Genomic DNA, 13,830 nt, shown 5'->3' on the forward strand with positions numbered 1-13,830 from the left:
TATTGCACCCTCCCTGCCCTAGGTACCACAGGAGACATCCAAGAGAATGTCAGGTCAGAGAGGTAATTTGCTATCGATGCAGTCGACCTGGCCTCATAGCAAGAGACTGCTGAGCACCTCCAGCTAATGCGCCTGCTCCTAGACCGTACCGAGGAGATTACCAAGCATCCTGAGGCAGTTAGTAGAGGAATACCGCCCCAGCGCGAGTCTATGCTCTGACACCAGGAGACGCTGAGGCGGCAGGTGATGTAGTGACAGGTATGATTTCAATTTTATCATATAGAGCCATTTTTTTATTTAATTCGGGGATGACTCACTCTTTCATAGCCTAGGAGTTTATCAAGTTTTGTGGGTTAGAAACTCAGCCACTAGATGTTAGTATAGTAGTGGCTACACCGACCGGGACCATAGTGTTGTGTAGGAAGGTACTCAGAGACTGTCCAATCTGTATTCAAGGGAGGTCCTTGCCAACTAATTTGGTAGTCTTAAATATGCATGGTTTTGAGGTAATTATGGGGATGGACTGGCTAGCTACCAACTATGCTAGTATTGACTATTATTAGAAAGAGGTAGTATTCAGACCTCTAGGAAAACAGGAGTACAGAATTGTGGGGACATGTGTGGGCACCCCACCATAGATATTATCATTCATTCAGGCGAGGAGGTTGTTATTGGAGGTCATGTGTAAAGGAAGCATTGGAAGAGGAATTAACGTTGAAAGATATCCCATAGTGAGGGATTTTCCTTATGTGTTTCCAGAGAATTTGCCAGGAATGCCTCCTGATCGTGAGGTAGAGTTTACTATTTACTTTTCTTTGGGAACAGTGTCGATTTCTAAAGCGACGTATAAAATGGTACCGGCGAAACTAAAAGAGTTAAAAGATCAACTACAAGAATTGTTAGACAAAGGGTTTATCAAACCCAGTGTGTCACCGTGGGGAGCGGCGGTATTGTTTGTGAAAAAGAAAGATGGGTCGATGAAAATGTGCATCGACTATAGAGAGATAAATAAAGTGACAATTAAGAATAAATACATGCTTCCCCACATTGATGATTTGTTTGACCAACTACAGGAGACACAGACTTTCTCCAAAATTGATATACGATCTAGGTACCATCAAGTAAAGGTCGAGACATAGGATGTTCTAAAGACAGCATTCAGAACTCGGTATAGCCATTATAAGTTTCTGGTTATGCCGTTTGGACTGACAAATGCTCTTGTTGTGTTTATAGACCTGATGAATAGGGTTTTTCATCAGTACCTGGATTGGTTTATGGTAGTATTTATTGATGATATTTTGGTGTATTCAAAGAGCCCTGAAGAGCACGAGAAACATTTGAGGATAGTGCTACAGGTGCTAAGAGAAAGAAATTTGTATGCAAAATTCGAAAAATGTGAGTTCCGGATAAGGCATGTCACTTTCCTCGGACATGTGATATCCTGGGGTGGCATCTCTGTGGATCTAAGAAAGATTAAGGCGGTAGTGGATCGGGAAAGATCAAAAAATGTGCAGAAAATTAGAAGTTTCTTGGGACTGGCAGGATAATATCATCGATTTGTAGAGGGATTCTCTAAACTTTCAGTCCCTTTGACCAGATTGACTAGGAAGAATGCAAGATTTGAATGGACAGATGAGTGTGAACAGAGTTTCCATGAATTAAAGCAACAACTCATCACTACACTAGTTCTAACAATTCCTTCGAGAGAAGAAGGCTTTGTAATTTACAGTGATGCGTCACACAAAGGGCTCAGGTGTGTTCTAGTGCAGCAGAGGAGAGTTGTAGTGTATGTTTCACGGTAGCTCAAAGAATATGAAAAGAATTACCCTACCCATGATCTGGAGTTAGCAGCGGTGGTTTATGCCTTAAAAATTTGGAGACATTATTTGTATGGGGGTAGGTGTGAGATTTTTACAGACCATAAGAGTTTGAAGTACTTTTTCACATAGAAAGAATTAAATATGAGGTAGAGGAGGTGGCTAGAACTGATTAAAGATTATGACTGCACCATCAGTTACCACTCAGGAAAAGCTAATGTGGTAGCTGATGCTTTGAGCAGAAAATCAATGGGTTTATTAGTATCAGCAATGGTGATTCAGCATCTGATCAGGATGGATTTGGAAAGGCTTGGTGTGGAGCTAGTAGGGGGGAAATCAGTATGTGCTCATTACTAATCTGGTACTTCAGCCCACCTTATAGGAAAGAATTAAAGCTGCCTAGATGAAAGATATGTAATTAGTAAAGATTATGGAGAAAATACAAAATGGTCAAGGAGCAGAGTTTAATATCTTAGATGATGGAACTTTGAAGTTCCGTACTAGATTGTGTGTATCGGTTGACGCTGAGATTAAGAAAATTATTCTGGAAGAAGTGCACCGATCCCTTTAAACAGTGCACCCTGGATGTACTAAGATGTACAAGGATCTTTGGGAGTCCTTTTGGTGCAGTAATATGAAGAAAGAAATCGTTGAATATGTAAAGTAGTGTTTGACATGCCAGCAGGTGAAAGCTGAGCATCAGAGACCAGCGAGGTCATTGCAACCACTTCACATCACTAAATGGAAGTGGGAGCATATTTCAATGGATTTTGTTACAGGATTACAACCAAAATTTCATGGACAGGACGTCATCCGGGTGGTCATTGACCGATTGGCGAAAACTGCCCATTTTCTACCAATTCGAGTTAACTACTCCATGAGTAGATTTGCGAAATTGTACATACAAGAGATAGTTAGATTGCATGGCATGCTAGTGTCCATAGTATCAAATCAAGATCCACAGTTCACATCTCATTTCTGAAGAAGTTTGCAAGGAGCCATAGGTTCTCAGTTGATGTTCAACACAGCATTTCATCCTCAGACCGATGGATAGACAAAGAGGACCATAGATACTGAAGGATATGTTGCGAGCTTGTGTGCTAGACTTTAGAGGAAGTTGGATACAGTTTTTTCCATTAGTTGAATTTTCTTATAATGACAGCTACCAAACCAGCATTGGGATGGCACCATACGAAATATTGTATGGTCAGAGGTGCCGATCTCCATTATATTAGGATGAAATAGGTGAAAGGCAGGTTAGAACCAGTGATAGATAACAAATTTCGAGGACGAAATTTTTTATAAGGAAGGGAGAATGTAGAGACCCAAAAAAATTTAAATAATAAGAAAAACAAGGAAAATATGGAAGATGGTTTGGTGTAGACCAAACCGTCGATGGTTTTGTGTAACCGCGGCCTAGTAACTGTAAAACAGTGAAAAACAGTAGGGTTAAAATCTCAAACCGTCAACAGTTTAGGAAACCGCTAACGATTTCATCTGGCAATGCTGAATAAAATAAATTTCTACAAGCCATTTCATGTGATTAAAATTAAAACCTCTCTCTCTCTCTCTCTAAAATCCTACGAAAATCCTCTCCCTTCTCTCTTCAATTTCACCCCGATTACAGCCCAATTCAACGATCAGACACCACCATGGGGTCCTAGGAGCGACCCTTGGCAAGTTAATCGAAGCAAATTATTGGTTTGGGATTTCCAGGCACCACTCCAAAGCTGAGGTAAGGGAGATGAATTATCAGTTGTTTTACAGTTTAACTGGTTATTTGGAGTATATGGGCCTTAGAAAATGTGAATGTGATCATTATTCTAGGATTGAGTAGATTGAACTAAGGAAAATATGATTTCAGGGTTTTGAGTTCCGAATGCCGTGGGCGTGGTTTAGAGATCCTAACAAGCACCCTCTCAGTAAGCAGGTAAGGGGAATAAATTATAACAAATATTTTTGAGAAATTAACTGGTTGATTAAAGTATGTGAAATTGAGAATATGGATATTTTCCCTGTGATTATTATATTATGATAACAGACAAAATTGTGTCGCATGAGGAATATGAAATAATAGATTTATACTAGGAATGTGATTGAAACTAAAATATGTGATTTACACTGAGAAATGATATTATGATATATATTGAAATGTTTTATTCAGATATGAAGATATGAGAAACCCGGTATTGTTTTGTATTGATATGATGATATGATATTATGATACAGATATATTTTTATTGGAAAATGATGAAATGTGATATACAGATATGTTTTACTAAGAAATGATGAAATATGTGATATACAAAAACATTTTACAAAAATGATGAAATGAGAAATACAGACATGTTTTATACTGAAACGGTGATATGAGAAACACATATATTTTTTATACTAAAATAATGATATGTGATATACACCGAGATGTTTTATACAGAAATGTTGAATTGACATATATACAGATATGAGATGAGATATATACACAGATATGTGTTATGCAGATATGATGAAATGAGAATTACATAGAAATGATGAGAATTGTACAAAAGTGATGAGAATCATATACATATGATGAGATGTATAAACATGATGAAATATAAATACAGAAATGTGGAAATGAGAACCCTGATGGACCATAACTATATAGAAAGCATGGTACCATTGCTAGATATTGTGTTAGTGCAACTACATATATTGAATAGAGTGTGGCGAGACAGTCGATTGGGCCCGAGAAGAGTAGAGTTATCCCTTAGGATCCAGACCAGGATTGGGTAGGCCAATCGTACAGACGCGAGCATTGTTTTGATCTAACCTGGTAGGCCAACCACAGTTAGGTCCCTCCTTCGGGTCGCACAACCCGATCATGTGGGATGAATACATGACGATGTGATGTGAATATCCTCAGGATGGTTACTCATTACAAACATGATAATTATATAACAGATATGATAAACAGTCATGAGCTACAAACGCGTTATGTTATATACTAGTGGATGCTCATGAGCTAGAACTTGTTTATGAAAAGTGAAAATGAAAGATAATTGTATATCTCAGATATGATGAACAACCATGAGTTACAGATCCGTAGTGCTATGTGTTGGTAACTACTTATGGGCTAGAATATGAATATGGGGAACGAAATAAGGAATGAACGGCCGTGAGTTACAGACGTGTTATTCTATATGTTGGAGGATACTCACCAGCTAGAATATGAACATGAGAAATGATATGAAAACCTATGGGAATATGAGCCAATATATGATTATGAGAAATGAAAACTTATGAAAGCATATGATATATGATTATGAGAAATAATATGAAAGCTTATGAATATATATATATATATATATATATATATGTGTGTGTGTGTGTGTGTGTGTGTGTGTGTGTGTGTGTGTGTGTGTGTGATTATGAGTACATATTTGTATGTTTTTCCTAGTTGATATATTTATTTAAATGAATGTGTTATGAAATATTAAAACTCATGTTACGACACACTGTCAATAATTTATTTCGTCTTACTGAGAGGCATCTCACCCAAAATTTAAACATTTCAGGAAATTAGGACAAACAAGTGGAGCAAGCTCCGAGGTAGAGGAGTTCGTGTTACCCTAGTATTCAGGGTAAGTGGTAGAGAGTATTTTGAGGATTTTTGGGGATGTATATGTGTATGTATGGAGGTTATAACACTCTGGTATTGTATTTGGGGATGGTATGCATATTTGTTTCGCTGCATGGTTAGTATGTTTGGATGGACTGATTACCCGGTACCCCACTTTAGGTCGGGTCGTGTTGATATATGGTATCAGAGATAATTGACAGATACTTAATAGAGATATTTGATAGATGTGTGACAAATTTTGTTATTAAAAAAATGGTAGAAAAATCGGGTCGTCACAGGGATGATCAATAGTACCCTTATCACATACATTGGTAAAAAGTCACTTCATTCTTCACAACAACTCGAAGGTTATTTAACAAGAGGGATAATATTATTGGTTTCCCAAAAATTAAATAAAAAATATAAGGAGATATAACTTATAGAATCCCCCATAATTGCATGTATATATATATAATCTCTATTGATGAAACATATAACGAGCCCCATAAGCCATTTTAACCTATAGCGATAAAGTTTATATATGTAAGGAGGGGCTCTTTAAGATACTATGATTATCATTATGACTAGCTACAACTAAAATTTCCTATAGTTATATATTATAATTCTAGCTTTGAGCATTAAATCCATCGAAGGTCACTGAGGCTCTCTCAATCTTCACTTTCCTCTTTTTGCAAGTAATTGGCAATCTGTGAATGCAAAGTTCAAAACTCAAATTTTGATGTTAAAATTTTGATTAGTCTAATTACTAATAACTTTCATTGTCCTCAACTTACTTTTAGAGTCATTTGGATCATGAGATTGCTTTCCTTCTTTGATTTGAATTACCTTTTATTACATAAAATATTTTGTCAATGAGTCTTTCAAAGACCTAAATTATTTTCCTTTTCTAAAGTGTATTTTTTGTAGCTTACTATGCTTGTTTGGTTTAACATAAAAATTTTTGAAAATATTACTTAGCCTTTCAATATTTTAGACATTTTGTAACAAAAACATCAAACGTAATTCATTGCTTTAAGTGTTCAATAATCTTCTTGAAAATTGTTTAAAACCCTTAAAATTCTAGAGGTAAAATATTTCCTAACCATTCTAAATTAAAACTATAAGACTACAAACGAATCAAATTGTATGTGGATAGGTTGATAGTTCAATTTGTTAAGGTTCATTTGAGATTATTCATTTACATAAATAAACAATTTTTAAGTATATTTTTTACGCTTATTTAATAAATGAGTCGAGTTTAGCTATTTAAGCAATACTAAGCTTGACTTACATAAATTGGTGAACAATCTTTTTCCATGCTTATTCAAAATTGGTTATGAGCTCAAATTCAGCTCCTTAAGAAGATAGTGCATGGGCTCATTTAAAGATCCAAATATAAGAGTAGTAATAAAGATAACAATTTGTATTCCACTTATCTCACTGTCTTCATCTTTTATTCCTTCCCTATTTCTCTAAACTACCAATTTTGTTGTATACCAACTTTGAGAATCAAGAGTTTAAAATGTAAAAGTTGTCAACTTATTAACCCCCAAAAGTTGCTAAATTGTTAAAATAGAAAGATGTTGGGACATTAGTGTTGCTACAACAATACTTCATGTTTATATTTACATATGTTTGGTTTATAAATTTATCAAAAACAAAATTCTTTAAATTAAAGCTATCCAAAATTTGATATGTACTTCAAGCTTTGCTCAAACTCAATCAATAGTTCAATAAAAAAATCTGAACAAATATCTTTGAATTTAGTTTAAGTAAATCTCCAAGTCACACTTGATCAAAATTTCAATCAATTAGCTTGACTAAGGTAAAATTCAAATTAAATCATGTTAAACTTGATAATACTTTAATCTACCTCAATTTGAGTTCAGTTCAAGTTCAAATTTAGTTAAAATTTGAATGAACGCATTCAACTCTTACCCACAAGTCAGTATCACTAAAGCTTAGTCTTGTTTATATTTATTTATATTTAATTTCAAATATTTATCAAAAAAAACAAAAAAACTTACTTTAAATTAGAATTAGCTAAAATTTACTAGCGAATTTAAGGTAAACTCAATCTTTTTTTCATGAACATTTCTAGACAAATATATCCAAATTCAATTTCAGCTTGGCTCGAAATTGCACTCGATCAAAGATTCAATCAACAAGCTTAAATACGTTAAAATTCAGCTTAAATCGGGTTGAATTTTGAATAACACTTAGATCAATTTTAATTTGAATTTTGCTAAGTTCAAATTTGGTTAAAAAGTTAATAAACACCAGAGACCCAGTATGCGGAGGCCTAAGCCCAAAACACATCGACTTATATACGCGATTGGGCCTGCGGCCCACGAGATTCCCCACGGCATCAACCATGTCATGTGCCACGTCGGTGGCCGATGGACACGTGGCTGTCCTATCATCTAGCTCTGCATCTCCCGCATGCACCGCCTCGCAGAGTATCATAAATCCATTCTTCGAAAAGACAAACCTAAGAGGCCCCGTTTGTAATTTGAAATCCCTCCCTCTCCCAAAGAGACGTTAGAAACTTTTCACCTTTTTCACAATAATTTAATTTCTGGAAGCAATTTTCAAAAACATCACAACGCTTTGTTTTTTGTTTTTTGGGTTTTAAAAATTAAAATATAAAACCCCATTTAATGCTTCAACTATGCGTCGTCTGTGCCTGCGTCCACAAGAGAGCTTCTCTTCTCTCTGATCATTACTCTTCCGACCACTTCTCTTCGATTCAGAAACCCTAAACCCCAGACTTTCTCTGCATTTAAAGGAGGGGGAGAAGGAGATCCGGGGGCGCTTCAGATCTCAGTCATCGTTAATTCCTGTAAGTTTTAATTTGCTTCAGATTTCTTCTTTTTTTTTATTTTTGGAAACAAATTTGTTCTTTTTTTGGAATATTTGATCTGCGATTAGGTAGAGTGAGCTGCTCATTTGAGTTTGGTTTGCTTCGTTTTAGCTTTCTGGGTGTTCATTTAGCTCGAATTAGTTCAGGTTTGAGCTCAGGTTTAGTTGACCCTCTGTTTGGTTGTTGAGAAAACGGGAGGAAAGGGTTGTAACGGGTTTTGGATAATTTTATTTTCCAAGAATAGAGTTTTGTGGGTAGGGAGGGGTGGGGGAATGCTTATCTAATTTTGGAATTTTTGTCTTCTTAATTTTATGATTTTTATCTTCCTTTGCTGAACACCAAATTTCAGTATGAGGAAAACAGCTTTCATATGTATATAGTTTTTTCACTTAAATTAGGGTGTCTTAGAATATTGCTATTTTTGTTCATGGGGCTTTATAATCTGTCAATTATACCTCTTTTATCTGTAAACACCTTCCCAATTGATTTGTAAAATTGAACTTCAGTGGCTTGAAGTTCAAACCCATTTGCTCAAACATTGGGTGATTCTTCACCAACCATAGTGGGTGATTCTAAACCATTTAAAAATTAAAACTCATATTCTCATGCGGTGATAGATAATCGCAATGCAGAATTTTCTATTTCATTTTTTAAATAATGAACAAGGAATTGGGGTGGACGTATGGCGTGGGGGTGGGGGGGTGTTGGATGTCTATGTCAATAGTTTTAGATTTGTGCTTCAAAATGCAATGCAGTTGCAGAATTAATTATTTGCATTTGGTTAGCTGCAGATGGACTTCATAATATTGGACAAAGTTTGTCTTTTCCATTTGCTCTTTGATTTATAAATGTTGAAGTAGTATTGATTTGTACATGAGGAAATGGGGGTTGAGAAGCACGGCTCAAAGGGTGGAGGAAGTTATGTTGGTGGTTTCTTTCAGTTGTTTGACTGGAATGCAAAATCTCGTAAGAAATTGTTCTCAAGCAAGTCTGATTCACCAGGTACTGGCTCACTATTTTCCGTGGCCATAGATCTTACATTGTGTTTGTGGGAGCATGCATATTACATTGTTATGATTTGTTTTTGGCATGGTTGGTCATGCATTTTTTCTTCTGCCATTGTTATAGAGAGATCAAAGCAGGGGAAGAGAGGCGATACAAATTCTCCAATGACACGGCTTCATCTGGTGGGTATAATTTTTTTCTTATTAGAGTCTTGGTAGTCAGGAATTCCTTTGTTTGATGATTGAATTTAAGTCAGTTTTCCACCTGTTTAAATATCCCCAGGTGGATGAGGATGAAAGTGGAGCAGGTTCGAGTATAAAAGGAAGCAGTGATTATAGTTGTGCTTCATCTGTTACTGATGATGAAGGATTTGGAGCCAAGGCCCCTGGGGTGGTTGCCAGGCTTATGGGATTGGATTCATTGCCCACATTCAATTCAGTTGAGCCATATTCTACCCCATTTTTTGAATCACAATCTCTTCGAGAAGCTCACTCCCACAGGAGAAACCTTGATTTTCACCACAACCGTCCTGGCATGGATTCTCGCAATTTGCGTGGAAAGGTGGATGGCCCTGCTCGGAGCAACATGGAGCTAAGGCCACAAAAGCTAACGAAGCCAATTGAGAAGTTTCAAACCGAAGTTTTGCCTCCTAAGTCAGCCAAATCAATTCCAAGTACACACCATAGAATGTTGTCACCAATCAAGAGCCCTGGTTTCGTCCCAACTAAGAATGCAACGCATATAATGGAAGCTGCTGCTAAAATTATTGAGCAGGGACCTCAAACTACTACGAAGGCAAAAGTATCTACAATAGGGTCATCAGTTCCCTTGAAAGTTAGGGATCTGAAAGAGAAAGTGGAAGCTCCCCAGAGGCCATCCAGACTTGCTGAAACTCCTCGAAGGCCAATTGAATCCAATGCTGCCAAGTATCTCAAGGGACAGTCTTTGAACAAGAGCTGGAATGGATCAGTAGATACATCATTCAAGGTGTCTGGAGAGACAGAAGAAAATTCATCTGGTTTAAAGAATAAAGGGAAATCTATTTCACTTGCAGTTCAGGCAAAGGTCAATGTTCAGAAACGAGAGGGCTTGAACCCAAGCAGCAGTAGAAGCTTAGAGAGGGTTAAAGAACAGAGTGAGGTTAAGTCAAGCCAGCCATTCAAGAACCAATCAAGTATGCAGAAGAGTACAAATAAAAAATCTTCTAGTCATAGTGCTTCTGCTGTGCTCAGGCAGAATAATCAAAAACAAAATTGCATAACAGATAAAGACAAGTCATCTTCAAAGCCCTCGGTCTCTAACTTGCAAGGAAGAAAAGCAGTTTCCGTGGAATCTTCTGTTGGACGACAGAGAAATGCAAGTAAATCCACAGCGAACCCTAAAATTGGATCAAGGAAGTCAAGCTTAGAGCTTACAGACAGTGAACAGGAAGTATCATACTCTAGAATGAAGAATCTGCCACGGAAGAAACGAATTATAGATGGGGATTCCCACCTTGAGAAAAATCCTGTTGTTAATAATGTGTTGGCTAACAAAAATGAGAAGCCAATTCAATTTAATGCAGCAACAGACTGGCACTTCGACTGGGCTGAAGATAGCAGGAAGAAAGGCATGGATGTTGTTTCTTTTACATTTACAGCTCCAATGGTACGGTCAACATGTGGTTCTGAGCCATCTAGACAAGTGGCAGAGAAAAATAATGGCCTTTTCCCTGGTCACCAAGTTAAAAAAGTGCTAGTCAACTCAGACGGCAGGAAGTTATCTTCACTGGGATTTAATGTGTTAGGTGGTGATGCTTTGAGTGTTCTTCTCGAACAGAAATTAAAGGAATTAACTTATGGAATTGAACCTTCCCACCATAATTCAATCAAAACTGGAGCATCTTCTAATACTGCATCAATCCTAGAGGATTTGTTACCTGCTCTTAATGCAGTAGGTGACATGCCAAAGTTGCATGACAAAAGGGACAAACATGGGCTACAAGCAGGCAAATATGGTAGGCGTTTTGATTCTGACCCGTCTTCAAGTGAACCACCAGAACTCCAGAAAAAATACAAGTTTCAGGTATTTCTCTCTATGATGCCTGCAATTTTCATGCCATATTTTATCTTTCTGTTTTCTTTTTTCATCCTTTTTGTTCTCTTTATGTCTCTGTTGTCACTGATTTTACGTTGTGGGTATCTTTCTCTTTCCTTTTGGTTTTTTTTTTTTTTTTTTTTTTTTAACATTGAAACTTGATTACATTTCTTAATGTGTTTCAAGATATGGTTATTGCAAATAAGTTTCAACATTAAAATTTCTTTACATTACAAGTTTAATATGCTCCAAGGCATGCTTAAATGAAATCAGCTGAATGATTAAATTAAATCCTCATGGCAAATGGCAAGCTGAATAATTAAATTAACTCCTCATGGCAAGCTGTTAATCACTCAGGTTACATTTAGTTTGTAGAATAGCTATTCCTTGAAATAAGATGGAATATAGTAAAAATTTTGGAAATAGAGGTGATAGCTATTCCTTGTATATTCCTTACTTTTTCTTCCAATATATGATAAGATTCATAAGAAAGGAATAGACATTCCTATGTGAAACTTGAGAATAATTATTCATTTTCTATTCCTTGTTATGGATTTATAGAAAGTGTCACATTCTTATTTGCTTTATGATAACTATATTTTTTCAGATAACTAATATATTATAAGCAATACATTTTTAGGAATAGGCATTCCGTGCAACAAACATAACTTCAATATGTATCTTATTCCTTGATACGTCCAATTGCTGCAGTTATTGCTCTGAGCACAAACTGTTCCCATCCCCCCATCCCCAAGATTGTAGCTTCATCTGATAAACTAGTGAATGGGATAGCCAAACAACTTTGCATGTTCATATCCTTGGGATATTAATACTAATGAGTAATGGAAATAAAGTGGTTCTATTTCCAAGATGTAATGGCCGCATAGAAGCACTGAAGCTATGTTTACTTTTTTCCAGGAGCCTCTGTGTGCGTGTTACTTTTTTTTCTTCTTTTAATTCTAGAAATCGATAAATGATGCAATCAACTCTGGAAGTATATCCCTTAAAGGATTGCACTGAGCTTGTTTAGTTTGTGAGTTGGAAAATAAGTATTTAAACCAGAAGCATCACTAAATATATGGGAAAAAGATACCAGGAAGTACTACTGTGGCTTTCATAGTTAAGAAAAACACAATCTGTTCTGTTTGATGACAAATGACTAAAAACTTCTTTTTTAGGGAGCGGAAGAGGTGGGCGAATGTAACAATGGTCTTGTTGAAGCCTTACAGATCTTTGACTGTCGACACCCTAGTCCAATCTCCATTCTTGAACCTTTTCCATCCGAAAGTGGCAACTCTTCAGATAGTGCAGGCACTGACAGTACAGAAGGTAGAACTAACGTATCCTATGTGTATTTAATTAATTTTTTTTCCCTATCTCCTTGTGTTTTCTTTACATCACAGGAGTGTTAAGCTATTTTCAAATTGCATACAGGATGCAGGCCATGCTCTTCCGTTCAAGCTCAGGAAGTGATTGGTTTGGGCTCTTCAAAGAAATTCTGTTCAGTGGAAACAGATACCGAGTTATCAGATTCAGCTTCTTCAACGTCTACTGCAGTTAGAAAGCATGCAACTACAGTAACCACAATAGATTATGCGAGATCAAACAAATGGGAACTACAATATGTGAAGGAGATACTTTGTAATGTGGAATTGATGTTCAAAGATTTTGCATTGGGTAGAGCCCGTGAGATCATAAATCCCCATCTCTTTGATCAGTTGGAAAGTCGAAAAGGTGGGTTGGACATCAACGAAGGTGAATCTGGGAGGAGAAGAAAGGTATTATTTGATTGTGTGAGCGAATGCTTGGACCTGCGATGCAGGCGGTTCGTGGGTGGGGGATGTGGAACATGGATGAAAGGGGTGACAGTGGTTAGAAGAAACAACTGGCTGGCAGAGGAAGTGTACAAGGAGATCTCCGGGTGGAGAAGCATGGGTGATTGTATGGTCGACGAGCTCGTAGAAAAGGACATGAGCAGCCAGCATGGAAGATGGGTTGATTTTGAGGTTGAAGCATTTGGGATTGGGGTTGAGATTGAGGGTCAGATACTTGGTTCTTTGGTTGATGAAGTTGTGGCTGATATCTTGATATTATGAGGATGTCCATTAGCGTGATTTCCCTTCTTATTTGATGTGTTCAGTCTCTCCACATGTGTTCTCTCTTGGGAACCATTGTATCTTTGGGATTCTTATTCATATTTTTTTGGAACTACTGATGTGTGTGACCCTACTTTGTGATTGATCAAGTCTTAGGTTCATCATTATCCAAAGGGAGATTTGGTGTTGGCAGCAGTGGAGGCCACTGTTCAAGAAGCCAGATATGGTTCTGTCCTAAAATAATTTGTCAAAAAAAAACTTCTTATTTTTCTAAGTTTTAAATTTATAATTTTTAAAAAAATTCTAAAAACTTTAAAACTCGTTTAACCAGTAATACCAATAGTAACACCTAATTCATGTATCAAGAATTGT

At 36.6% G+C, this 13,830-nt stretch overlaps 1 protein-coding gene across 2 annotated transcripts; it reads left to right on the forward strand.

Moving 5' to 3' along the window:
• The first annotated feature begins 7,911 nt into the window (after positions 1-7,911).
• Positions 7,912-13,565, forward strand: LOC131151055 (uncharacterized). Of its 2 annotated transcripts, none has more exons than XM_058102230.1 (6): positions 7,912-8,260; positions 9,067-9,283; positions 9,410-9,468; positions 9,569-11,350; positions 12,541-12,691; positions 12,797-13,565. In XM_058102230.1, the coding sequence occupies exons 2-6, from the start codon at positions 9,163-9,165 to the stop codon at positions 13,456-13,458; spliced, it is 2,775 nt and encodes a 924-aa protein (XP_057958213.1). In that variant the 5' UTR covers positions 7,912-8,260; positions 9,067-9,162; the 3' UTR covers positions 13,459-13,565. The 2 variants fall into 2 exon arrangements, with proteins under 2 accessions (XP_057958213.1, XP_057958214.1); XM_058102231.1 differs by having other exon boundaries at positions 9,073-9,283.
• The last annotated feature ends 265 nt before the right edge of the window (positions 13,566-13,830 follow it).

The sequence above is a fragment of the Malania oleifera genome, chromosome 3, assembly GCF_029873635.1.
Source record: "Malania oleifera isolate guangnan ecotype guangnan chromosome 3, ASM2987363v1, whole genome shotgun sequence".
NCBI lineage: Eukaryota > Viridiplantae > Streptophyta > Magnoliopsida > Santalales > Ximeniaceae > Malania > Malania oleifera.